This window comes from Syngnathus leptorhynchus, chromosome 3, assembly GCF_054491065.1.
Source record: "Syngnathus leptorhynchus isolate UIUO chromosome 3, UIUO_Slep, whole genome shotgun sequence".
NCBI lineage: Eukaryota > Metazoa > Chordata > Actinopteri > Syngnathiformes > Syngnathidae > Syngnathus > Syngnathus leptorhynchus.
Genome location: NC_141197.1, coordinates 7442506 through 7470285, shown reverse-complemented (window position 1 = coordinate 7470285; position 27780 = coordinate 7442506). Strand labels below are relative to the sequence as shown.

The window sequence follows — 27780 nt, the reverse complement described above, 5'->3', positions numbered from 1 at the left end:
ATATTAGGAGGACACTGCACGGAATGGCACATATTGCATTTCAAGAAGTACAATCTGCCTTTTAAATTGGAATAGTAAGAATGAAAAAGCGAGACGAATAAGAATGACGACTCAATTATTAAACACATCAACGACTGATAGAGCAAAACTTTAATGGTTTGCTTGCTTATAATGTAAGCTATGTGTCCATTTGAAGCAAAATGAAGTAACTCCTTCTACCTCCACATACAAACACCGTGAATATGCCTGATATTTTATATTTGGTCCCTATTGGTGGATTACACGCAAGACATGATGGGCATGTTTGTAACAGTCGCTACATGACCCTGTTACAGGGACGAACGAAAAGCAATGACATGCTTGCTTCCTCCATCCTTTTTTAAAAACTTCTTATCCTCATGTCCACTGTCCGCAAAACGGACTGTTCCGTCTCTGGGTTCGAATGTCAATCACTGCAGAATACTACATACATATGTTTGTTTGTTTGTTTGTCCATCTCAATTAAAAATAGTCTGACGAAATAATGTACCAGCCAAAAGAATAGAAAGTGAATGAACTATCTTGTGTTTCAGTGGATAAATTGGTAGTGCCATGAAAGTAGGTCATTACTTGTTTAATTCCATGACCTTTGACTTCAAACGAGGCCTTACTTGGTTGAGTTGTCTCTGAGACAGACAGGAACTTAAGCTCTTTAACCTTTTAAGACTGACACTATGGTCCAATTTCTTTGGGTTTGCAGCTTGTTGCCATCAAATCGTGCATGAAAAATCCAAAAACTACTTTGTTCGAACCTAACAAGGTTGTTATTGCCATTAGATTATTGGTTTATACAATTAAGTTCTAGACATACTACTAAATAGAGATCCTAAAAATATATCCAGAGTCATTAAAATAAAAATTATACAATTATACAATACTATTTGTATTGATTTGGCAAAAAATTGTAATATCTTTTGTCTATAATTTACATAAATACCACTTTGGCTAAGCCCTGTAATGGAACGGACAGAACACTGCTGAGCAGTTCTGAAATAAAACAGACCGTGAGTATGGTTAGACCTAAGCCTACTTTCTAGATTTCTTCTGAATGTTCAATTTAGGATTTTTTTTTTCTACTGAAGCAGAAATAAGATGAAGTGTTTCCTTGATTGCAATGCATATATACAGCATGGGGTGCCATGAGTCTCACAGGCGAAACCACAGGGATGAGAATATTGCTCTACGACACTAGAATGTTTTGCATGGGCACAACTGTGAGTCGGCGGATAAATAAAAATAAAAATCTGTAGGTGGGCAGATTTCCGCTAGTTTAGTCTATTGGAGATCCTGTGGCATGAGTGAAAGAACCATTATCCTCTTTTATGACCTAAATCTGTGCAAGTGCGTGTAGCCATCCTCAAGGTTTCTAAATAAAACCCCGGGGCTTGCATCTGCTACCTTACGTAAGACTAAAGTGGGAAGAAGAACCCCATATGGTGTTCCCAAATTCTTTTACTAAGATCCCGTGATCATTTCCTCCATTAAAGGCTCCCTTTTGTGCTGATAGTTGTGTTCAGTTATCCTCCAGTCAGTTTAAGTTTTCTTGAAGAAGGAAAGACATGATGAGCACGACAACACTTATCTGAATTCCAAAGTCTTCCCGGAAGGCTGTCTGACTGTCGTCTGTCTGGAATTTGGGGATTGAAGGAATAAAGGGGTCAAATTGTCATTCATGTTGAAACCAATTTCTGTTCATTTCACGGCTTTTCAAAAGTGTAAGAAAGATTTGTGGTCAGCTACTGGCACAAAAGGTTGCAGAGAGTTTGAAAGCTGTAATCTGGACAGGAAATGGTCCAATTCTTTTGTGAGAGGCATTACAGAGAGAGCAGTGTATTATGACTGACAAAAGTAGATGGGGATGGACATGACAGACAGTAAGGAGGGACTGACTGTTTCCTCTTTTACTCTTTTAAACACAATGGGGAAATCTTGCTAAAACTGAAGAGTGTCACTGTCAATCATAGCGGCACTAATGTGTGGCCTTCCTCTTTCAAGAGCAAACCTTCAGTCATCCATCTTTCTTGTTCATGAAGGATGATTTCAATCATTAAGGATGAATAATGAAGGTCCTTGCAAATTGCAAACAAGGTTGCAGTTGTCGTTTAAAAAAATATATATATAAAAATAAAAAAAGTCAAAATACCTGGCGAGCAAGATTCGTGCTTAGATCTAAAATGCTGTCTTGAGCTTTTTTAGGGTAATTGATGATTACTTTGAATTCATCTTTTCCAGGATCCTATTTGCTTCTAGTCTATGTCTAAACCTTCACCAATTGCCTGAGATCGGACAACCCGAGACACATTTTAGCTTTAATCCTCAAATTAGGAGGAGTACCCTTGAATAGTGATTAGAGAGTGGACAAATATAGTGTGCTCGCCCTTGGGGGAAAAAATGCATGAGGTCCTCCCTCTCGAGCATGAACACAGATGTTTACATCCAAAGCTTCATATCCATCCCAGTGATGCCAATGGCTTCGAATTCAAAGTAACTTTCCAGCTGTGTTCAGTGGGTTTGTAATTACATATCAGCAAATAACCCAGTTATGATGCCCTTCTGATGACGTTCACTCATATGTGCTTTGACAGAGTTTAAAAATGTTAAGCTTCTGCTAGTTACTGTAAAGATGTTGACATTCTTGCACCCTAATTAATATAACACAAGTTCTTTTGATATGTTGCTCCTTGAGCTTCTCATAAATTTGATTTATATTATTTTTTTAATCGATGCTATAAGAACATGACCACGGAAAATCTCAAAGGTCTTTGCTTAGGGTACCTTACGTACGATACATCTAAATGTCATTTAATTTAGCCAAAAGGCTATCTGACAACTTGTTTACATGCAAACTCGTTTACACACTGGCACACAATAATCCGCAAGCTAAATCATCTTTTCTTGGAGTTTGAAAAATATCACCAGTTTAAGAGATTAACAATACTAAATCAGGAGTTAATCTTCCTGCCTGAAAAGAGCAGAAAACAGACACACGCAAGAGAGATGAATCGAAAGACAAAATTGTGCAAAGGGGAGAACTAAAACTGTGAGACAAAAGAGGGGGAAAGGCTAAGTAGTTGTGAGAAAGCCACAATAAAGCTTTCCATACCGGAAGACATTCCGATCTCATGAGCTCATTGCCTGTCAGAAAACGTCCAAATTGCTCACTTTGTGGGTCTGCAAAATTGTACATTTCAAATGTGCATGAAAGGGCTCAAGTGCATTTCCATATGAGATGGGGAAAGCCTCCAATTGGGCTGTCACTAACTGGGAATACGATATTATTCAACCACATGCCGAAAGCCTTCACGTTATGACAGCGATGGACTTGCCTTTGAATGACTTGAACTAATTGTGATACGCACTCAATGGAATGGTGTGTAAAGTGGTTATACAGTATTTGCATTTGGTCGAGGTCTTGTTTTAAAAAAAAGGGGGGGGAATAATTTGTTAATTTGCATTATTTCCTTTCTTTTCCAAATAGAATGGCCACAGTATTAAGTATGAGTTATGAGGTTAGGTATTAGAATGTGGAACATTGAAAGAGATGGAATCACTGGAGGACATGAAGCAGTTCTAATTCAACTCAAACCCAAGCAACGGTAAAATAAAAATGAAAGAAAGTGAAATGTTTTTAGATTTTCAGAGAAACCAATCTTATCATGATGCTCATTAATAAACCAGGGCGGCTTTTGTGACACTCTATTTATGACAACAGTGAAGAGTTCATGCTAAAGCTGCTGTTGTGCTGATGGACAATCAGGCTGGTTTTCTCCCTGGAACAGTCATTGCCAGAAAAGTCTTGTGGAATCTACATTATTTTATCCCACATCTCATTCTCTGACAAAAGCAACGCTGTGATGTCATCTTGCACATGCTTATGCAACATCAACTTGCCTAATGACCAATCGCCAGCTTTTTTTTTTCCCAACGTCTCATTTGGTTGTTGACCATGATTTTCGTTTGCTTGTTTGACTGCAGCAAGATTTAAAAAGAAATATACAACACATCTGAACATACATTATGGTCTGAGCTACTAGTATTAGAAAGCTGAGTGAACATAAAGGGAGTGCACTGCTGAGTTGGGAAAGGAGAGCAAATCAATGGTGAATGATCCTGCCGCCCACACGCACTCACACGCACACACACACATAAACGGAAGTTCATTCAGGTCAAACTCAGCCCCGATGGGCTCTGATAGCAGTGTAAATATAGATATTAGCTGCTACTTTCACGTAATACAATGTCTTTGACTTTCTTCTGCTTCCTTTTACTCTTAGTGTATATCATTTATTGTGTACACAGAACATTACACAAACCTATTTATTCCTTTAATTCAAGCTTAGTTGTGTTGCACGGTTGTGTCAGCTCTAAACCACAACTTCAGCATCATGTGTTGGCAGTTGGATGAGTTTTGTCAGAGTAGAGCTGCTTAAGGCAAGGCTAGTTGAAGGTTAACACAAAGTTGATGAGACCAGTGTGTCAGCAATAGTGAACTTATGCCTCATCTATCGACATTATTATCAGTGCTTGAGGAGAAGATTTTGGGTATATAGCGACAAGGGGTCTTGTGATCATTTTTCAAGGTCAGAGTTTATAGGGTGTACTGTAGGTCTCAGGTCTGGACTTCAATATTAAGGGTTCACATCTAAAGCACTTGATAGCATCATCCAAAAAAGGGAATAACAACCATTAAAAAGACACACACGTATAGAATAAAATAGCAAATTTAATATTTGTCCAAAGGGTAATGTGAAATACTGTGGAAGTCCAGTTGACAGGCTGGCAATAACAGATCAATGCAACAGACTGGAAAGATGTGCATGAGTGACCTTTTAATAGATATACAATATCTAACAACTGTGTCAATCATTTTCCTATCATAGGAAACTGCTACAGAAATTAAAATGAAGTTATTTGAAATATAAACATACTGTGTGTGCGCAAGCCTTACATTGATAGGAAAATTAGGATCCGACAGCATTAACGCCAAGATGCACAATTAGAGCCCTCAGACTGTACAATGGGAAAGTCTTGTCTGGGCAGATGGTCTGACGTCAGACTTTGCCATGTTTTCCCATCTGTCTGGTGAAGTGTTTTCATTCTATCAGTCCATCACTCCATCTTTCCAGACAGTGATGGTTGTAAAGAAATAAAGTGAAAGAAGAGATGAGTCCAAGAAAAGAATGAATCCAGATTGAGCTAAAAAATGTTTGATTGATGAAAGATAAGAGTATCCAGTCCATCTTGTTGCTAAAATAGTAGAGCCAAATTTTTTGGTCCGCTGAGCCTCCGAGATTCCCACTTTCACCATTAGGGACCAATTTGTGACTACCGTATTTTCTGGATTATAAATCGCTTCAGAGTACAAGTCGCACCAGCCATAAAATGCATAATAAAGAAGTAAAAGACATATATAAGTTGCACTGGAGTATAAGTCGCATTTTTGGGGGAAATGTATTTGATAACATGCTTGGTTACATATTAAGAGTTATTCAGATAACTATAGCATAAATAACATGGTCACAAGTTTACCAATCCATCTGTGTCACTCCAAATCTTTAAATTCTGTGAAATCTTCATGCTCTGTATCACTTTTAAACAACTTTGCTAACTCCGGAGGAAGAAGATGCGGCGGTTCCTCTTCTACGTCGCATACGTCAGACCCATCGTCAATTGCAGAAACAGGCCTAGAGTGCCAACATGTGAAATTATATAATAGTGTGTTAATAATTTCACACATAAATTGATCCAGAGTATAAATTCCACCCCTGGCCAAATTATGAAAAATACTGCGATTTACAGTCTGGAAAATACGGCACTAATTTTCATCTTTTCTTCCAGCAAATGCATGTCCGGGACTATTTGACAAAAGAGACAATACTTTATAACAAATTCTATTTGGTGAAGATTTCAGATGGGTCAAAAATATGAGAGTAATTTCACAGAATAGACCTCTTTTTTTTTTTTCCTCTGTGATGATGGATGGCTTCTTGGACAGTCATTCTTTGTGTGCTGTGCAGGACGTCATTAATTCCTGTCACAACTAGGGGCAGCTTGAATCCAGAAACATCATTAGCTCTGCTTCTGAGTCTGCTGGAGTTACTTCCTGTTTGTTTGGTTTTGTACAGAGAACAGAATAGTTCAAAAATGATGCAGAAAAGATATATTATTTGCACCAAAATAAACTCAGTGCTGGATCTTATCCTTGTTCTCATTGTTGATATCAATACAGAAGTAAAAAGGCTTGCACTTTTCTCCCTTTAGCCATTGAAGCACTTAAACACATCATTCATTTAGCGATGACAGCATCAAGGGCAACCAAAGGTCCAGTATCAAGCTTGCCCAGAAACTACTTGACATAGACTGATGATTGCACCCACAGCCAATGATGCTCACTCCACTACCAGAACCAAGAGTCACCTTAAAAGACGTGCCACTTTTGAAATAAAAGAGTGGAAGCCGTCAAGTCGCCCGAGATGGACAAGTCTGAAATGCATATGCATTGCTTTGACTGTGCAAAAAGTTTGATAACCATACGCAGCCAGTTCCCAAGGCAGAAAACCATTCCAGCCAAATGGTAACACTTCCTGTGTGAATGAGCTAGCCCATTTCACACTGTGCCAAAATCAGAATTTGGCTAAAAGAGTGACAGCATTTCTCTTTGGGAGGTTTAGTCCTTACTGTGAAGGGAAGTTGAGATACATGACTGCATAATGTCGCCGTGAGGGAGAAGAGGAAAGCCAAAACACGACACAGTGTCTCGACTGGGCCTTGCTACATTTAAATGACCCGAGGTATTGTGGATTTCTTTTGTGTGTCACATGAATGTAGGATGTCAGATGGTCAGATTGGGGTACCGTTGATGATTGGTTTCTTTTCCCATTTGAAATAGCTTAAAATCTTTTGGGTGATGTTGACGTGATTGTTAAACGTTACAACTAAGTGTGTTCAAAATGTTTTTTTTCTTTTCCTTTTATTGACACTGAGAATGTGCACCACGCCCCATTGCTCAATCAGTCCATCCATATTCTCCTTTTTCCCACTTAGTACCTTTTTGTATGTTTCTCACATGATAGTGAAAAAATAGCATTGACACATATTTTTGACAATTTGGTTCATGTATTTAATTACATTGAAAAATACATCTTAGGGAATGTGTGACTTTTAAAGCTGTTTTGATTTTTTAGGAGGGAGATATTAACTTGCGCTGTTCACCCTGTGACATGGCCTAAATGTTTTTAGAATATCAAAGCATATGCAATCATTTCACATGGATTTAACTAAGCGCCACAAATTATGAAGCCCTCTTTAGTGGGGAAATATGACAAATTCCCATGAGCAAGGAGCAGAAGTCATTTGGATGAATGCAAATGTGCGTGACATGCAACATAATGAAGGTACTGCATCTTTGTCGTGATGCACTGTTGACATAGTTTAATATTATTCTTCAGGGGCCCACTTAGTTGGAAGATTACTACTTCAAATCAGTCAAATGAGTAGAAGTGCGTGCTTTGAAGCCATGTTAACATTTCAAATGAGATGTAGGAGGTTGATTTTGGCAAACAGTTGCGATGGGTTATTATAATAAATAGATGCTTTTCCGGGGCCATAATGGTGACTCTGCTAGGGCTGGATCAAGCAATAGTCACTCCCCGTATGCCCGCGATTGCGGCTGGGACTCGGACTATTAATAATACTACATACTATGTGGTTGGTAGGTGAGGACATATTGAGTAGTCGCATGCATAAGAGGCAGATGAGGTGGGGGGAGCTATCCTCCAGCTATTAGTGCTCGTAGCCTTAGTATGCTTTTAAAAGCAAGGCATGATAGAAACATGAGAGAGGAGGCAGAGCAGGCACAAGCTGACTGGTTGGATGTGAAGGGAAAACGAGGAAGGAGATTTCAACGGCTGACTCAATAAAGAAAGTGGATGTCTGACATCCGAGTGTATCAAAGCAGCTTTGTGACGACAGTGTCACTAGTATGGATGTGAACTACTGTGCTTAAGTGCATGATTTTTATTTTCCTTTCATCGTATATGATCAACTTAAAGTGCTGTGATCGGAACGGCTTAAAAATCTGAACAACATTGAATTTGTGCGGCTCACAAATTTTACCATTGTTTGGGCATTGCCTCAGTCTTCAAATGTAACCAAGCCATTTTATTAGTCGCTATCTCATTCATCCTTTCTCACATTATTTTTTACCACTTTGTGTGACTTTTATCAGACATGCACAGATGGGACAGCCCACCCTGCAACTGTGGATTTGTTGCTTGGAAATGATTTCAATCATGTCTACTTCAAAAAAGATTCTCAGAGGACAGTGAAACATTTCTCCATGTGAGGTATTAGAAGTTAAGATATTGAAAGTGTGCCAATTGGGTGTGTTTGGAGCAGAGGCGATATGCAGGGGATTCCGGAATTCCAGTAGCAAGGTGTGAAGTTTACACCATCCACCCACACCAGCGACAGGTGAATAAACACAGCTGTGAGAGAAGCTCGTGTGTTTGGGCTGGCATCTATGTGTGAATTCATTTGTGCAGTAAGGCATTCAGAGAACTTATGTACTTGCACAATATAATTTTAACCCTAGGGCCTAGACGATTGATCTTTTTCAGAAATTGTAGAATTACAATGACTCGAGGTAGAAGACAACCAAAATATATCCCACTGAAGTTGTCAGGTCAGCTAAATTGCCAATTGTGAAACAATTTTGCAATTAACTTTTCACCCAATTAAGTCAAAGTCAGCTTTATTGTCAATTTCTTCACATGCCAAGACACACAAAGAGATCGAAATTGCGTTTCCCACTATCCCACGGTGACAAGACATATTACAAAACATCCAAGAAAACAACACAAAAAGTAAAAACAAGAAGGCACATGCAATGAATAAACAAGAGTGATGAATAAATAATAAATAAATAAATAAATAAATAAATAAATAAATAAATAAATAAATAAATAAATAAATAAATGAGAGGAGCAAAAATGGAGCAAGTGTGCATACAGCAGACAGAATATAGCGCGAGAGTAGTGCAAGGCAGACAACGGGGCCCAAAAGGTCAGGACGTTATGCAGCCGAGGGTGGAGGGGGGAGAGATTTCAGTGTCCTAAAATCTCATCTGTAGATTTTTTTGTTAGCATTTCGTATATTATACAGTGCACGTGTTTAATCTCCACTATGTTCTTTTGATGTTAGATGTCATGGCGCTCGTCCTACCGAAGCTCCAAGTTTCGAAATGTCTACGGAAAGGTTGGCAGTCGGGAGCACTGCTACGATGGAATCCCCATCACCAAGAATGTCCATGACAGCCACTTCTGTGCCGTCAACTCCAAGTTCCTGGCCGTGGTCACTGAGAGCGCTGGTGGGGGCTCATTCATCATCATTCCTGTTTCCCAGGTAACACTCGTTGGTTAAGCTGGATGCAACATGGGAAATGCATTATAACTGAATGTATCTCCGAGGCCCCCAGACATTGCAAAGCAAAATGTCTTCACAGAGACAAATTCAGTTATGATGCTTTGTCGGGATTTTTTGTAATGAGGAAAAAAAAAAGGAAGAAATTGGATGGCTTTCTCTTGTTCAGATATTTGAGAAATGACATCAGCATTTTTACAATCAGAGCATGAGCAGCTCATTGGCACTTTTTAGGTTTTGTATGGGATAACAGATGGGCTTTCATTTAGATAAAAGACAAAATTGTAACATCCATCCATCCATCCATCCATCCATCCATCCATCCATCCATCCATCCATCCATGCATTCGCTGGAAATGCATCACGAAGTGGCCACTGTAGGGGAATGTGTGTTATTTGAATGGAGATAACCAGATGTAATCCAAGTTATGTGGCCATTTTTTTCAATAGATTCCTATTTAATTCAAGTCTCAAGATAAATCCAATTTTCACTTGCACATCGACATCAAGCACGGTTTCACATGTATATATATATATATATATATATATATATATATATATATATATATATATATATATATATATATATATATATATATATATATATATATATATATATATATATATATATATATGTAGTGGACCAAAATAATGGAGAATTCAGTCTTGTGACAGTTTTGAGTTTCATTTTAGTCCACAGAGCTGTTTTAGGTTTATGTACATCCATATGGTTGCTCATTTGTCACCACTTAAGATTCTGCACTTTTGCATGTATTTCTAATTCACAATGAACGTGACTGAGTAAATGGATCATTATTTCAAAACCTCACTTGGATTTCATGGGAAATGACACAGGTCATCACTTTTCCTGCAATTCCCCTCCCCACCCTTGTCCCTGAGATGTAGCTTGATACAGTCACGGGAATGACGACAAACGTACTAAAATACGTAAGTCGTTATACTCCATCCAAGCAGAGTGATAAAATTGACTTGACATGGGTTGGTACTGTAAATGCTTTAGGTCTCCAAAATGTGTGAATACAAAAGAAAGCTTTTAGTGCAACACCGGGTTTTTTTTTCCTCTCCTGATGCTGACACCAAGGTTATGTCCTTCATCGAGGCTGACATATTATGATGACAGCCACCCCCTCAGACAAAGCCACCAACAGTGTGTTGCTGGCACCACCTGGTGCACCCAGACTGTAGAACATTGGCTCACTAACACCTGAGACATGGAGTCTTTCACCTACAACATGGCGGCTTCATGTTTTGCTTCAGAGACAAGCAGCTGTGAAGCTTTTCCACACTGAGGAGCAAGCAGCATGCCCATGTCCATCTGATCAACTACACGAGCAGAATAGTAATCAACCTCCAGAAGCATGACTCATCATATTCCTTTTAGTCTAATTAGAAGTGGCTGGCCATGTGGGAGAATATACCTTGGAAGATTTATAACCTGCTCTGAAAAGATTTGCAGACTTTTTAAAATTAGAATGTAAGAATATGAAACACTGAAATATGAAAAAAGACTATTTCTCATGGTGGCTTCAAGTGAGGATGATGATTAAGGAATGTTTGATTCAAAACCCGTTTCTGAACTTCTTTAAAACTCTGACTTTGTGTCACTCCCATAGCCTCTGTCTTGTCTTTATATTCTAATAAAAATGTCCTCCCGATGAAATACGTTGCCATAGAAGTATTAGAATGCATCGCGATGGACACTGTTGCATGTTTTCACTGTTGTGAACTTTCCAATATGCTTTCACGCTATGTCAACTTTGATATCGTGTTAGGGTTGATGCTCTTTGCTTCTAATCAATTTTAATAACATAAAAGAGGGTACTCGACAGACTGTCAAAAAATGTGCCATGCTCATTCTCACAGTTCAGAGAAGACACAAATGGAACAATCTCACAACCCTGATTTGAGCAAATGTGATGTAACACAAATCTCTCGGGAATTAAAAAAAGGAGGTCAGTGGACTAAAGTGACATCAAACATTTATGACGTCACTCACATCAGTTTACCAGTGCCTTATTATTGTAGCCCAGTGTCCCTCAGTGGTCACAATGGGTTATTGCAACAAGTCCCCCACAGTTTTTGTACAGTTTTTTTTTTTCACTGCCCAAAATATTTCAAACTTTATCTAAATCAATATTTTATAAGACTAGAAAATAATGTGCTCATTCATTCATCATGAGATTACATTGGAGATATCTGTATTGTACTTGAATGACGATGAGAAAAGCAAATATCCATCTTTCCCTCTCTTCAGTCAGGCCGTCTAGACACTCACTACCCAAAGGTATGCGGGCATCACGGCAATGTACTGGACATCAAATGGAACCCCTTCTTTGAAAACATCATAGCTTCATGCTCGGAGGACAGCTCGGCAAGTGACCTTCACCACTTTCATTTGATCCTTTTCATCTGATTGTTATTGAGCATGCTCAATTCAAGATTTCCTTTTTGTCTCCGGAGGAAATTAGTCTCAGATATTAAAGACATGCAAACGTTTATGTGGAACACAATCTCCTCCAGTCCCCATCATTCCCATCTTTGCCTGATTTAGCAAGTGTTAAACCGTATTATGCCTTTTTCAAATGACTTTTACTGGTTCAATTCTCCTTGAAGGTACTGTATCTAGTTACCTGAAAGGCATTTAAGGGATGTACATTTTATAACTGCTCACTCACTAGCATCTTTACACACTATGATTTATGTTATCTTGCACTTCAAACCTTGGATTTATATAAATGCATTATTGCATAACTCCGAAAATCACATCACAGTGAAAGCATGATAATGTAGCATATTGTCCTGTGTAGTAGTTTCACAGATGATGAATAATCCCCTCTGGTCACGATGGTGCTTTCAGACATAACTGTAATCCAGTTTAATCTGAAAACCAAGTCCTTCACTAAATAGGGCATCTCTGTTTATATCATAATAATAAAGACCACAGAATAAAATGGGCCTTTCCCTGATAATAATAATTCATATTCACTTCTCGGTTTGTGTTTCTATTAGCCTGTCTCATGACGCAGTTTGGCATGTGAATATGACAGGTGCGAATATGGGAGATCCCGGACGGGGGCCTACGGCGTAACATGACCGAGGCAGTGCTGGAGCTGTACGGTCATAGCAGACGAGTGGGTTTGATCGAATGGCATCCTACCAGCAGTGGCATCCTATTCAGCGCTGGTTATGATTATAAGGTATCACGTCATACCGCATTGACAACACACAATATTGCCACTATGTAGTCATAAAATCGTTTTCATTTGACTATGCATAGAGGAAACAAATACATTGTATTTCTTGTTTATTTCTTCCTGAAGACGATTTTTTTTTTTAAATGTACTTGGGACCGCACACACGAAAAAGGCAGACACACAAATATTTAGAGGTAAAAGTAATTTTGTCATAGGTGACATGGCATGACTCCTTGTGTGTCTTACTCAGATGCCCTAAAACTGCAATGCTGACTCGATGCTCACAATGATTTTTTTTGTCGGCATTTTAAAAATGTTTACATGAGTGGAAAAGTTCTCCCTGCCTCCTCTCTTTTTATCTACACTATACTTGTTGGTTTGTACCTGTCTTTCTAACAGACTGATTAAAAACAAATCAGCCAGTGCAACTCATCTCAGGTTTGGTAAATCATCAATTTACTACATGCGTAGATCCACATTTTGCGGGAAAAAAAAATCGTGTGAGTGATACATCCCTGGTTAGTCGATCAGGTTCCACATTTGCTTGCATGTGCAATCACGTTTGTAAGTGTTTTCGCAGGTTCAAGCCTGTAGTTTAATAAATCAAGATCTTGGTCTTTTGCCAGAGGCCATTAATTCAAAGACACTAAAATAAGCTATCAAGTCCACTCACATCCCTTTTCGTCAGATCCTGATCTGGAACTTGGAGATTGGAGAGCCAGTAAAAATGATTGACTGCCATACAGACGTCATCCTTAGCATGTCCTTCAACACAGACGGCAGCCTGCTGGCCACTAGCTGTAAAGACAAAAAGCTGCGGGTCATTGAGCCACGCTCTGGCAGAGTTCTTCAGGTAAGTTAGACAAAATGAGGGTAGAAAATCCATTAGAATTTTCAATAGTACTTGGAATCAAAATGAAAACTGATCCCCAGTTAGGATTGTTGTGCCTTTTCACGCAACAAAGAAATTACATGGTGATTGGTTAGAGCATCCCCAACACTTCTCTCTCTCTTTTCGTTCTTCCTCCAGCAAGCCAGCTACAAGAACCACAGAGTAAACCGAGTGGTTTTCCTGGGCAACCTCAAACGGCTGCTCACCACAGGTGTCTCTCGATGGAACACACGTCAGATTGCTCTTTGGGATCAGGTCTGCTAATCTTCCGTATGGCGGTTTCTGAGTGCGAGGAGCAAGCGTGTGCATATCTGCCTGAGTTTGTATCAATTTGTGGTATGTTGATCTTCCTAGGAGGATTTGTCCATGCCAGTGATGGAAGAGGACATAGATGGTCTCTCAGGATTGCTGTTTCCTTTCTATGACTCTGACACTCACATGGTGTACCTGGCAGGCAAGGTTAGAAGTGCCCACTTCTGTCTCATCCTTGACTTTAAGAAGTTTTTCCCAGTAGTGGAATGCATATGCTCAACTTTGACAATATAATAAAAATCCCAACCCCCACTCACGAGTAGTAGACATTGGACCATTCTGGGAAAGCTAGTGATGGCGATAAAATAAAAACCATGACATTTTTAGAAATGCACCAGAAACCTTAATAACGGTTGCCTCATTCCTCTAGCTCCTATCTTCTCTCTAAATTGTACTCATAAGACTGTTTTCATTTATGTTGGTTCCCTTCATAATCTTTGACAAAGGAAACGTGGAAAAGAGTCAACAGCGTTCAGAGAGTGGTTACATGCCTCTGTTCTGTTCTTGGAGTCAGACTCAAAATGTCAACTATTGGATTCAAAAGCATTGTATAAACTCGTACATCTTATCATGTTCATTTTTTGTTTTTTTACTAGGGAGACGGCAATATCCGTTACTTTGAGATTACTACAGAAAAACCATTCATTCAGTACCTAATGGAGTTCCGGTCCCCGGCCCCACAGAAAGGATTAGGTAAGTCACTACCGGCAAGAGCTCATCTAAAAAATAAAAAAATTAACTTCTATCTACTTCGTAAAAATAGCGATCTTGTAAAGTACAAATGTTTGATCAAAAAGTATTGCAAGATGAAAGTCACATCAAACAAAGCTCTCTAAACCCCAACTTGTCCAATTCTGCTTTCACCTTTTATATGTCACTCTTCATTACAGGTGTGATGCCAAAGCATGGTCTGGATGTGGGAGCTTGCGAAGTGTTCCGTTTCTACAAGCTGGTCACCCTGAAGGGCTTGATAGAGCCGATTTCAATGATTGTACCAAGAAGGGTCCGTGAGACACCCAAAGATCATTGTTTTCGAACCCTCTGCAATCATAGCAATTGTGAATTTTCAAATGAATCCAATCAAAACTAATTTGATGTATCTGTCTTACAGTCAGACACATACCAAGAAGATATTTACCCAATGACAGCGGGAACGGAACCTGCACTCTCAGCTACAGAGTGGCTCAGTGGCATCAACAGAGGTATGGAACACTTTAAAGTAGATTTCAAACTCATAGATGAGACTGTTGGTCAATGTTCTGAGTTTGTGATCTATGACATCACTGAATGGATTATTTTCTGCAAACAGACCCCGTCTTAATGTCCCTGAAGGATGGTTACCACCGACCAAACAAGTTAGTGTTCAAAGCCCCAGTAAAGGAAAAGAAAAACGTGGTCGTGAATGGCATCGACTTGCTTGAAAACATACCACCCAGGACAGAAAATGAGGTAGAAGATAATTCCCGGATTCCCAAATAAGCATGTGAAATGACTTTAACCCTGTTTTTGTCTTTACAGTGCATCTCATTTATTTCCTGTTATACCCCGCCACACACACTCTGAACATGTTTATTTATTTGGGTTATTTGCTTATCACTTATTCATCGCTCTTATCTATTGTTTTTACTCTTTGTGCTATTTGCTTGTATGTGTCGTGTGATGTGTCTCGTCACCGTGGGACGGTGGGAAACGTAATTTCGATCTCTTTGTGTGTCTTAACGTGAAGAAATTGACAATAAAGCAGACTTTGACATTACAATACGAGAGCTTTGTCTCAGAAAATAGAACCAAATAGCAAATGAACTGCGTATAGACAAGCATGTTAAAGGTAACGTCTATAAGACCATCTCCAAGCAGCTTGTGTTCCTGCGACTCCAGCTGCACATATTACTCGAAAAATTTAAGATCCATGAGACTTTAGCCATTAGCCAACCTTCCAAGATGTGGCTGCTGGAGGAATATTCTTGACAAATTAAAGAGACAGATAATACAAACGCTAAGAGCCAGAACCACCTCAGAAGATATTAAAGGTGAACATCAAGTTACATCAGCGTCAGATCACAGTAGCCGTTGTATGTGGACTTCATGGGAGATGACTAACACTGTTGAATATAAATCATGACAAACAAAATGCCAAATTGCAAGTTGACAAGCCATAAAACGTCTTATGGACAAAAGAGATAGAAAAGGAACTTTTATGCAAAAACTACCAGCTCTATGTTCATAAATGCAAAAGTAAAGCATATAAAGAAAAGAACATTGTTCCTACTTTGAAACATGCTCTGAGGCTACTTCATCTGGCACGAGATGTTTTGAGACTGTGCAAGATACAATGAAATCTCAAGACTATTCAAGGACAAAAAAAATGAGCTGCACAGTCAAAAAGCTGGGTCCCAGGTGCATGAGAACAGGATAAAGCCCCAAAACACAGACAAAAACAGCCAAGAATGGCTACGAACAAAAAATTCGCAACTGTTCTGAACTGACCTTTTATGGGCCTCGATCTGAACGGTATAGAACTTCTGTAGAAGGAGCAGAAACGTGTCTGCAGAAAGCACCTTCCAAACCTGAGACAACTGGAGCGGTTTCTTCCAGATAATTCTGTTGAACTGCGATTTTCATTATTTTGTAATATCATTATAATGAACATTCCTAATATGATATCTCTTCTTTTCCTCTTTCCAATGCAGCTCCTGCAGATGTTCTTTCGGCAGCAGGATGAGTTGCGAAGGCTGAGGGAGGAGTTAAGCACCAAGGACGTGCGAATACGCCAACTGGAGCTGGAACTCAACAACATGAAGAATTTGAGTCCCAACAACATTTGACCTCTGACAAAGCCACCTGCTTTGCCTCTAGTTTGGACCTCCAAAAAGCTTTGGAGCATTCCTCCATGTTTGACCTTGTAACTCCTGCTGCCCTGCCTCACTGAACAATATTTTTTTTTATTATGGTACCTTAATATTGTAATTAAGGCAAATATGTTACACAACAGAGTAGGGGTGATTGATTGTCACAATGAGGGAAAGATTGCAATCCGTAAAATCTTATTTTACTTATGAATTTATTGGATTGGTAAAGGTGATGAATTAGTGCCCAATTTTCTTCCATTCGTTAAGACTCTTTTCTTACTTGCAGCCAATAGGTTCTCCCTCCAAGTGCTAACAAGCAAACCGTGTTTTATTATTGGAGCCAAATTGGTGGACTAAATGCAATTGATGCATATTTTTCATCAAGGCCTTAAACAATACTGCAGCTTGTCTGCAGGGAGCTACAGCATCATCTCAAAATGGCCGACACGTACTTGTGTCTATTACTTCTTCCCAACACTGACACGACTGTTCAAATAAGGCGAGGCGAGGCGAGGCGAGGCGAGGCGAGGCGAGGCGAGGCGAGGCGAGGCGAGGCGAGGCGAGGCGAGGCGAGGCGAGGCGAGGCGAGTCAGTGGCTAACAAGCAAGTACGTGTGAACCTTTGTTTTGTAAGGGAACTTTTGTTGAAACTTATGTATTTGGTTTCAGGGCTAATTACTATTTATTTGTTGTTTTTTTTCTAATATTGTTTATGACAGTGACTGGGCAAGTAATGATTGTGATAATTGATTTTTCTGAATGTTTACATGTAAATGTCGCAAGATTGTTGTGGAAGTGGCCCTTTAATGGTTTTTGACAATGACACCATAACTGCAGACAAGGTAGATATGTTTATAGGTAGGTATTATATTCTCAAAAACTAATTCCTTTAGTTGTTAACTACAGTGTATCACGGTTACTATAAGCCATGTTGACTACAAGTAAATGTCTAATTTCGCTCTGCCTCTAATAGTAAAAAGACATGTATGCTCACTTTAAACATCATGTTGTAAAAGCTTATATAGTGTTCTCCTCTTTTGACTGAATAATAGCCATAAAACTACAATTTGTTTTTTCTTGGCAATTATTAAATATTTTCAAACCGATCCTGTCATTCATGGTTATGGAAAGACCAAAAGTTACATTGGTTACAGTATATGTGTAACACGAATGAAATGTGAACCTACAATGTGGTTTAGTAAAGGTTGATTCTTCTACGCAGTCTGTAACTTTGAGCACTTTTTGTGTCAATGTTTGTTACACTTTTGTATTGCAGAATCCTATCGGTTTTCCAAACTCGCATTATTTTAGACTCGAGTATAAACTCAAACATTCATGTACAATTGTCCAAATTTCTACATTTCTTTTCGTGTTGACTCAGTCTCTAACGATTGCATAATCCAGTGAGATCCAACGCAAGAGCTAAATAATACACCACATTACATTGTAAATGAATAGGTCTCAATCAGCGAGTCACAAAACTGATCAGTTATCTTTTATTAAACCTCATTTAATTGCACAAGGGGTCGACTGTAATTTGCTATGTAACCAGTTACCCCTGAAGAGCTGCATGAATGAATGAGAATATACGACACGGCGAAGGGAAAGTATCGTCAAGATGATTTGTGAGCATGTTGAGAAGGCACAAAAGACTAAACAAGATACTTGGACTGTAGTATAATGGCCATATCAGGTATTTTTTTAGCAGGATATAGTGGCATGAAGGCAACTGATTGAAAGTCTTAACAATATACAGGTTGCAGGTTCATCAGATTTAGAGGTGAGGAAGAAATTGATCATGTTTGGGGGGGGGGGGGGATAATAATCAAAGCTCAAAATATAAATAAACGGCTTTTATTGTTGTAAATGGGAAGAGGACAAACAATTTGAAAGGGTATTGATGAAGGCCGATTTGACCAGGTTGTGTATTGTGAACATTTAAATACTGTAAGAGAGGTTAAATTCGCTGCACATAGAAGCACTTTTAACATTCATTCATGGACCAACCAGACTTTTGCTGTACTCCCAGCACATTTCCAAATAGTGTCTCATAGTTTGTCACAGACAAGAATATGGACAGACACACATATAATTCTGATTATGAATTATTCAGCCTTCTGGCGAGATTATGTTTAAAAAGTGGTGTTAAAATCCAAGAGGTTTCACACTGCCCGTTCTGAGTAAAGTAGAATACATCATTCACATCTTACAATGTATGGGTTCACATCAATTATATGCTCAATGTCTGCTGCTATCGGTGAGAATACAAAAAAATAGATTTGGTCAATATTTACAAGAACACGTAATATCCGAACTATGAAAGCTTAGGGTTTTGACAAGGGTCGACTTCTTCTATAATTTAAATACCTCAGAGGGTCACCCTCAGCACATGGTTAACGTCAAGATAGCATAGTACACATGGTTTATTTCGAGGAAATAAAGTATACTCTAAGTCAAAAATAAGACAAGGGGACAGATTACTGGATGGGATCCCGGCTTACATATCTGAAACTACGACTCAGAACTAGGCATGCGTTTTCTGTTGTTTTAAAATGGAGGTCTTAAAATACATATGTATTCACAAACGGGTCTCATACAAAGAGTGAGAAAACACCCTAGGTAACTCTTAAAACGTTTATCCTTGCCAAGCTTATAAAATATGTGTCTGCAAAGTAGTTAAAAGTGGACTGTAAAGATCTTCAAAGGTGCAGCGCTTGTGACAAAAAGGGCAAAGAACCAACGCTCTCCTTCTGATGAGAGAATCGCTTGGTTACCGGGAAGAGACTGGGACACACAAGTTCAAACAGACCTGCAAGTTCAAATGACCCTCAATCATCATCATCGTCATCCTCGTCATCTTCTCCTTCTTCATTCACTTCTCGTTTTCTCTTCTGACCCCGGTCTTGTTCTACAGCAACAACAGTCAAATTGTTTATGATGCCAGAAGACGTTTAACAGTTTTTGTCTTTCATTTAAACAGCAATTCTGCTTTTTGTTGTTGTTCTTTTTTTTGTCAGTCAATCCTACTTACGCCCTTCTGCTTTCTCCTCATCATCTACTTCTTTGTCATTCAGGTCCTCGTCATCTTCCTCCTGATGATCAGATTGTCTTATTTAAAATAGAACCCCCTTTTTCGTACAAGCAAGGACTTTAAATACAACTTTGATACATAGTCATTCAAAATTTCATCATAGCATGTACAGCAAAAACACCACACTGACTGTATTTTGCAAGTGATCTAAAAGCAGCTATAAGAAAAATAAATCGATTAAAAATATTTCAATGATAATTCAACTCTGACTTCTCCACTCAGACCAGCCTCTTCATTCTCCTCCTCATCGTCATCTACCTCATCTTCCTCTTCTTCTCCTGATGGTGCATCATCATCCTCTTCATCTGGGGGAAACCAAGGGCTCTCAGCAAAATGTACAGTCAGTCCCATAGAATTGCTTGAATGTAAATGTGGGTCAAACATACCATCCTCCTCTTCATAGCTGTATTCCCAGCCTTCTGCGTAGAGCTCAGCGTCGGAATCCGGCGCCTCTTTGTCGTCTTTGTCGAATCCGTCCAGATAGGTGAGCTGTGGTAGTAGCTTGAAAACGCTGTCTCTGTACTCGCTCAGGTTTGTCACCTCACACGTGAAAAGCTCGAGACTTCTCAGGGTCCCCAGATCTTTCTGTCAGAAGGATGAGTCTTTTCAATGGTGGAGCATGTATGGAACAGTATACGATGTGATTAAAGGGAGTATTTATAGGTAATATTGACTTTTGACTTCTTTGGTTTAGATTCAAATAGTTGGGTGTTTAAAGTATCTGCCCGTCAAGTTATTTTCGGTAACGAAAACTAAAGAAATATCGACAACTGAAAAAAACACTTTCATGAAATAAAATAAAAATGATCATGCTTGGAGGAAAAAAAAAAAAAAATCACTAACTGTCTCTTTGGCAAAGACCATTAATCCCAAATTATATACGCGCATTAACCTGTTCATACCATGGTCCCTTGACAAGAAAAATAATAAATGAAACAACCACTTCAAGTTCAAACATTCTGTAGTCACTATAGAAAGTTTTATGAAACCAATTTGAAGAGTCACTCCAATCCCATCACTTCTTGAAGGAATGTAAATGCTATTCAGTACACAAATAGATTTTAGAGTTTAACAATGGTAATAACAACTACAGATATAGTGATAAAAAATGTATGATTACACATTTTAATTTGGTCTTTTTCTGTCTTCAGGGTACTTCATATTAACGAGGTGATATTAAAAAAGAAGATTATGTCAGGTTTGCTCATATAATCTAAAAACTAATAGTGCTGTGCATCTGAGTGCCGGTCCCAAGCCTGGATAAATCCATAGGGCTGTGTCAGTTCCGGGTCTGGAAAATGTTTGCAGGATGGAAGCTATTGAAGGATGTACATTATCAGCCAAGAATGTGATTTTCTCAGCCAATCAGTATGAAGACCATGGTATAATTTCCATACATGCGTAGAAACCCAGAAGGTTTCTCAGGCAATGATTTTGCAGCTAAGATGGCAGAAGCTCCAAAGCATAAAAAAAAAACACTTTGAAGTGATGCGGGAAGCATTATCAGGCAAAACAGTCAGCTTTCAGCCATGTTTGACTCACCAGTGGTTCAATGGTGCTGAGGTCTTTAATCCAGTTGCCGCCTAAATTGAGATGAGTGAGGTTGGGACATTTCTCTACCAACACTTCCAAGCCTCCTGAAATCTCGTTATCGCTGAGTTCAAGCTGTGCATGATTCCAACAATCAGAACAATACACACTCTTACTAAGTTATTCATTTCACAAAACCAACCTTCTTGAGTTTTTTTAACTTGGGTAAGTGGGCAACCGTAGTCAGTCCAACCCTCACTGTGCTCAGGAATTCCAGCTCCTCAAATTCGTCTGTTAGCCCCTCGATTTTGCCATCATTGGAGCGACAGTCGTCAAGAATAAGCTCTTTGACCTACAGAGCAAACAAATTCAAATCTGATTTTCACTTGCAAAGCCACAATGATTGGAGTAAAAAAAATAACATTAGGCTCAAGCAGAATCGCCCTCACAAATGATACTATGCTGTATCAATTAATGTCACATACTATAGTTTAAGCACTCTAATAGGGAGAGCTAATTGCGGAGCCCCACCCCAAACTTTAATTCGGAGACGTTTGTACTCAAGCGCCACATTTTATTTTTCAAACCTAAAGATAAGGTTGAGAAGATGACAACTACAAATGTGTATATAATTTATTATATTATTATATTATATTTGTTGTCATACAAACAATTTATTTTTTACCTTATAATTTTATAATTAGTCAATTGATGAAGCAATTATTTAAATAAAAACGCAAATGTGTGTTAAAACGCATGTTTTATTAACAATAAATCAAATGCAAAAAAAATACAAATACAAAATGACGATTAACCAATTTAAACAGCAAAATACACATTCAAGTCAAAGCCGCTGAATACTTTTGTATGCAATTTTTCAAGACCATGTGAATACTTCGCTCACTCTTTTGGTATTATTTTTACAAGGTTATAAAGTACAGTACAGAAGTGAATTGAGCGGATGGATATTCACGCGAGTGCTGGGACCTTCCAATGTGACACCAATCAGCATCGAGAACCGGAACGTAGACCTGCATAATATTATTCCGCTGCAGCTAGTCTTCTCGCGAAGATCATTTAACGTTACGTAAATTATATATATATACATTTATTTGCTTATCCTTAAAATAGGTCAATTTTATTTGCTGTACTGAGCAGGGACGCGTGTGGACGACGAAGAGGCGACGTTTGTCCGAAAAAACGAAGCCCAAAATCCTAGTCCTTAGAGTTAGTAGGAGGGGCAACTAAGGCGGATTACGCCGCTGCCAAGCGAGCGTTCCTTCTAGTTGTTTACGACAAACAAACGCAGATAGGATCGATGGGCGCTCATAGGTTGTTATTTATAACTAGGTATTATAAAATTGCTCGTTGTTTGTGTCGAATAAACGCGGTGTTCAATTATTTCAAAGGTACTTTACCTTTGTAGTATAGTAAAATGGCGGCGTGTGTCCTACTTCTAGAAACAACCACGCGCCGGCTTACGAGCGATGCGTTTTCGATGGATGGTACGACGTAATCGAAACGGCACGACAGCGTCAAAGGAGTAACCCAACTGACACCAGCAGTTAATGCGTGCGAACGTGAATGTCGCCGTATTGTGCCACTGGGTGGAGGAGAGTTCGTAAAAGCTGTTTGCTCAGCAGCGCACTCCGCAAACGTTGGCGCTGCACGACAGCACGCCTCACCATTGCAATAGTACAGTTAACGATGGGTAACTGGGTGGAGCTGGACAGCTGCACCTCGCGGTTTCGGGAATGATTTATTGTTACTTAGCCATATTGCTCCGAATTTGTTGATATTTCCTAAAGGGCAGCGCAGATGCATCGTGTTAATATTTTAAGGGGGCGAACGAATAAGAGCGCACCGCGGATCAAAAGTTATGGCTTCTCTCGCTGCTTGCCTTGTTTACGGGAGATGGAATTGACGCGGCGACAACACCTGTCACTTGTCAACATGTTCGCACCGACGCAGCAGGACGTCCGCATATTCCTCACACTTGACAAACTTTGCATCTCTCACTCTCTTTCTCCACCACGCCAAGAATGCACACTAAAAGGTTCATCGTCCGGTTAGAAGCGAAAGCGATGGTCCGTATGTTCACTTACGTCCGACGGAATACGGTTCCGCAGTTCCAGGTGAATTCTCTTCTTCATCTCCATCCTAGCTCAGCGCGCCTTTAGATATACACTTTTAATAATTACCACAAATACTCCTGGCACCTCTAGAGCAAGGCTGTTGCAGTTCATTCAAACTTGATCCGCTAAGGTGGGCGTGGCGCAAGCTTGGGATTGTCGTCACTGGCGACCAATGAGAGGCGCTGAATTTAGGGCGAGCTGATCTACATACGCGCGAACCAATGGAATCGTCCCCCATCGAACTGGGTGGGGTTTTGTTGTGGACTGATGGATGTTTGAAGTTCATTCTTTTACTCCAGTTGCACTGTGAAGTGACCTCCCAAGTGACAGTTCTGCAGCTCTCCCCCCCTAAAAAAAAAAACAATTTATAAAGCACTTTAAAAACAAATTATACATTGTAATGCAGTAAGCACCACAAAGTATCAAAACAATGCTGAGTCAAACAACCTGACATTAAACATTAAATAGAACGAAGATGCACGCCACTGGTACAGCACTGACAACTACTACTTTATAGAAATAAACATTTTGTACATTATTTAAAAGAAAATAATAATCTGTTCTCGCACTTAATTAGAGTCACGTATGAATATGAGCTCATACCCAGATGACCAGGGTACTGGTCCCCAGCTAACCAGGCATAAAACCAGTCGCAAACATGCCAATTGGCCTAAAGTGCAGTTTTTTTTAATATTACATACTACACACAGTAGGGCCCAACATAACAAATCTCAAAATGCTCAATCAAAAAAGACAGATTTAAAACTAAAAACAATCAATGAATCAAATCATCTAGAAAAGGCCTTTTAAAAGGGAAGGTCTTGAGTCTTAAAAGCATCCAAGTCTGTCGGGGACTAGTGAATGGGGCAGTCATTTTCATGAGCCTCTCAGATATGCACACTCCTAAATTTCTTCCCAATATACTGTCTTTCTATTATAGTATAATTACAGCGGCAAGAGCAAGTCGCTTTTTCCTTGACAATGGTTGTGTTTCGACAACACTTCATTCAGTACATGTGGGGTTTCATAATGTAGTTTCTCGATAAAAACACCAGAGGTCGCGGTTTTCCTGTTTTGCTGTGCGACAGCCCTAACGCGTTTATTTGGAGGGGGGATATGGGTTCTGGGAGGAAACCAGAGCGCCCAGTGAAATCCCATGCGTGCTTAAGAGGAACATGCAAATTTTGCACATGTCATTAAAATATGGCAGGTTCTCAATATTTTCATTCAAGTCACTTTATGATCAATAAAATGCACACTTAGAAGGCAATACTCCAGCATTTTCTCACACATGCATGTTAGGTGTGTTGAAGACTGTAATTGCCTACAGATCTGAATGGTTGGTTGTCTATGTGCCCTGTTAATGACAGGGTGTGCACCACCTCAAAGTAAGATGGGTTAGGCCAAAGAGGCACTTCTCAAATTATGGACTGTCTTTCATTCATAATGTACTGCGTGTCCAATTTAAGGTTCAGGGTCCGTGTTTGAAAGAAGCTGCCGTTGAAAATAGTAACACTTTAATGTACTGACTTAGTGAATTAATTGTATCTAATGATGACCAAAATCAACCGACTTATACAGCAGCACGGCTGAAAAATTTCTGAGTAAATTCCACCCCATTGAATCAAGCTCTCCTAGGACTGCAGTAGCTTTATTTATGCACCTGCAGAAGATGATGGACCACAAGAGGGTGATATGAATCAAGAAGACACATCCACTTCTACGCTCTGAGATGGAATGCTGACCAGGCTATGGAAAGAGTACAAAGAATGAGAACATAAAAATCACAATGGTGCCTTTTTAGTATCTGTGTACTAATCAGTCGCTATGATAAGTGTTTTATCTTATGGAAACACAAAGCTATGAATCTTTTTCTAGTCTCTGTTTAATCTAATTTTGAAAGCACACAATCATTGTGAAAATGTCATCCAACCTGAACCATTCCATCAGGAAACTGGCTACAAACATGCTCATGTCTGCTAAATGAAAAAATGTTCCTTGAAAGACTCCACTTTCTTCTTTCAACAATCCACTTTAGTCTCTGCCATCAAAAGGAAACCAATGTTCATGTGGAAGAACAATGACAGCCCTGACAAAATACGCAGTGAACCATCAGCTTCTGAAGACATTCATTATTCATCATAATTGATTTTGTCAGGTTGGAGACCGTTCCTTGGAATGCAACACCCATCTAGGGACAGGAGGATGCTAAACATACACTAATCTCACCCATCATTATACATCCCCAACAAGTTGCTTCCTGGTCACTTGGCTTCTTTTCATATCAACCAAACGTTTTTAATTCCAATGGTGGGGGCGAGATGACATACATGTATGCATTGTCCGCGATTGGTAGGATTAAGTGTCAAGTATCGCAATTTGACACAGTATCACTGCAATCATGATAAACTTGTCTATAGGTGCAAAGAGAACAACAACTCTGGTCCAGCTACTTTGGTGGGCAATTGATTAAAATCAGAGTTCCAGCGATGAGGTCGTCCCTTCAGCTAAGCGTAGCTGCTTAAAGCACCTACTTTTCGGATAGACGTCAGAGGGAGTGGAACATCAGGGGAAATGTAAGTCACGTTTCAGTTGAATATATATATATATATATATATATATATATATATATATATATATATATATATATATATATATATATATATATATATATATATATATATATATATATATATATATATATCTTGGTAATTTATGAAAGAATACAGACAAACGTGACAGAAATGACTGCAGGGAGGCTGCTCATTTCTTGCTCGTTTAGGTCATCGAATTGTTTTGAGATTTTCAGACATTGAAGTGGGCCCAAGTAGTGATGAGATACATTTTAAGGCTGTTCCATTCCCATTATTTTTGACATTACAAGCGATGTCTGTACAATGATCTCCAATAAACATATTGTGATGGATCCCATCAAGACAAGAAGGGAGGAGTGGGGGGGGGGGGGCGTATTCCTTATTAAAAATGAGCATTTCTAAATGCACTCATTATTTCATTGCTTCTTCAAAATGAATGGTTACAATTTGAAAATAAGTTTTTTCATTTTCCTGATCATAAAATACATAAATTGAGCTTGTTAGTGAAAAATGAACCGGCTGGACCTTCTCTTTAACCTAAATTTTCCTGCAATCCAGCATAACAGGAATCAAGAATAATAGGACAGACATATCAATAATAATTTGTCAGTTGGATATTAAATTTGCTTTGCAATACAAGTTATGGAAAGGACAGCATTGTATGAGGAAGCACACCCAAGCAACCATTTCACTAGTTAAGGGCGACTATAGCGTATCTAAGGAAGAAGCGCTTAGATTGGATCTCATTAGACTATGGAAATGGTCACAATGTCAGTATAAAACCACTAAGACACAAAAAGTACACACTATTTAATGCAGTGGGTTTTTGTTTTTTGTTTTCACAATTAAAATGGTCATGATTAAATGTCCCCATATTTTAAGAGCCTTTTTATTGAATTATGCAGTTGCTAAGCTAACAAGACAACAAATAAGACATACAAGCTCATTTGGTAGAAGCGAGTGAGGAAACAAAAAAGATTGCATGAATCTTATGTAGATCATGGTGGAGCACTCAGCCCTATGAGGCAATTAAATTTTAATGATGCCACTTCCTTCAGCTCAACTGGAGCTAGTTGGATGTTACAGACACTCTCATGCTTACTGTCATCGCCTAGCTTTTTCACTGACATGCAACACTAAACATTCCGTAAAATATGGTCTCATAAAAGGGTGTGTGGGAAAGTAAGGTTTCTGATTTTGCTCTTGAGCTTTTGGAAAATTGGGCTGCTTGGAAAAAAACAAGAAGGAATTTCTTAAATGTTTCACCGTATTCATAGAAAGAGAGGGATGAAGTCAGATACGCATTAACTTTTATTTTTGTTTTTTCAATTGAAATTTGAAGACCTCTGGTCAACTGTTTACATGTGATGTGATCCATATCCCATCCATCCATTTTCTAGGTAGGTAGGTAGGTAGGTAGGTAGGTAGGTAGGTGGGTGGGTGGATGGATGGATGGATGGATGGATGGATGGATGGATGGATGGATGGATGGATGGATGGATGGATGGATGGATGGATGGATGGATGGATGGATGGATGGATGGATGGATGGATGGATGGATGGATGGATGGATGGATGGATGGATGGATGGGTGGGAGGATGGATGGGTTGGGTGGGTGGGTGGGTTAGATAGATAGATAGATAGATAGATAGATAGATAGATAGATAGATAGATAGATAGATAGATAGATAGATAGATAGAT

At 39.1% G+C, this 27780-nt stretch overlaps 2 protein-coding genes across 4 annotated transcripts; one reads left to right on the top strand and one right to left on the bottom strand.

Moving 5' to 3' along the window:
* Positions 1-6335: 6335 nt before the first annotated feature.
* Positions 6336-17854, top strand: coro2ba (coronin, actin binding protein, 2Ba). Its single transcript, XM_085907234.1, has 12 exons — positions 6336-6350; positions 9241-9441; positions 11735-11851; positions 12528-12677; positions 13363-13527; positions 13705-13821; positions 13921-14025; positions 14475-14571; positions 14769-14881; positions 14990-15080; positions 15188-15327; positions 16569-17854. Exons 1-12 carry the CDS (start codon positions 6336-6338, stop codon positions 16701-16703), a joined length of 1446 nt encoding a protein of 481 aa, XP_085763360.1. The 3' UTR covers positions 16704-17854.
* Positions 17855-18564: 710 nt separating this feature from the next.
* anp32a (acidic (leucine-rich) nuclear phosphoprotein 32 family, member A) lies at positions 18565-23642 on the bottom strand. Of its 3 annotated transcripts, none has more exons than XM_085908086.1 (7): positions 23453-23642; positions 21550-21699; positions 21360-21482; positions 20204-20402; positions 20028-20122; positions 19758-19818; positions 18565-19634 (listed from the first exon to the last, which is right to left on the bottom strand). In XM_085908086.1, exons 1-7 carry the CDS (start codon positions 23504-23506, stop codon positions 19555-19557), a joined length of 762 nt encoding a protein of 253 aa, XP_085764212.1. In that variant the 5' UTR covers positions 23507-23642; the 3' UTR covers positions 18565-19554. The 3 variants fall into 3 exon arrangements, with proteins under 3 accessions (XP_085764212.1, XP_085764213.1, XP_085764211.1); XM_085908087.1 differs by having other exon boundaries at positions 20076-20122; XM_085908085.1 differs by having other exon boundaries at positions 20028-20402.
* Between the last annotated feature and the right edge of the window lie 4138 nt (positions 23643-27780).

Excerpts from the sequence above, each read along its gene's own strand:
- anp32a (XM_085908085.1), bottom strand. The coding sequence starts at position 23,506 with ATGGAGATGAAGAAGAGAATTCACCTGGAACTGCGGAACCGTATTCCG. Across the intron at positions 21,700-23,452 it reads GGAACCGTATTCCGTCGGAC|GTCAAAGAGCTTATTCTTGA; the intron begins GTAAGTGAACAT and ends TTTGCTCTGTAG. Across the intron at positions 20,403-21,359 it reads TCAGCACCATTGAACCACTG|AAAGATCTGGGGACCCTGAG; the intron begins GTGAGTCAAACA and ends TCCTTCTGACAG.
- coro2ba (XM_085907234.1), top strand. Across the intron at positions 15,081-15,187 it reads GCTCAGTGGCATCAACAGAG|ACCCCGTCTTAATGTCCCTG; the intron begins GTATGGAACACT and ends TTCTGCAAACAG. Across the intron at positions 15,328-16,568 it reads CACCCAGGACAGAAAATGAG|CTCCTGCAGATGTTCTTTCG; the intron begins GTAGAAGATAAT and ends TTTCCAATGCAG.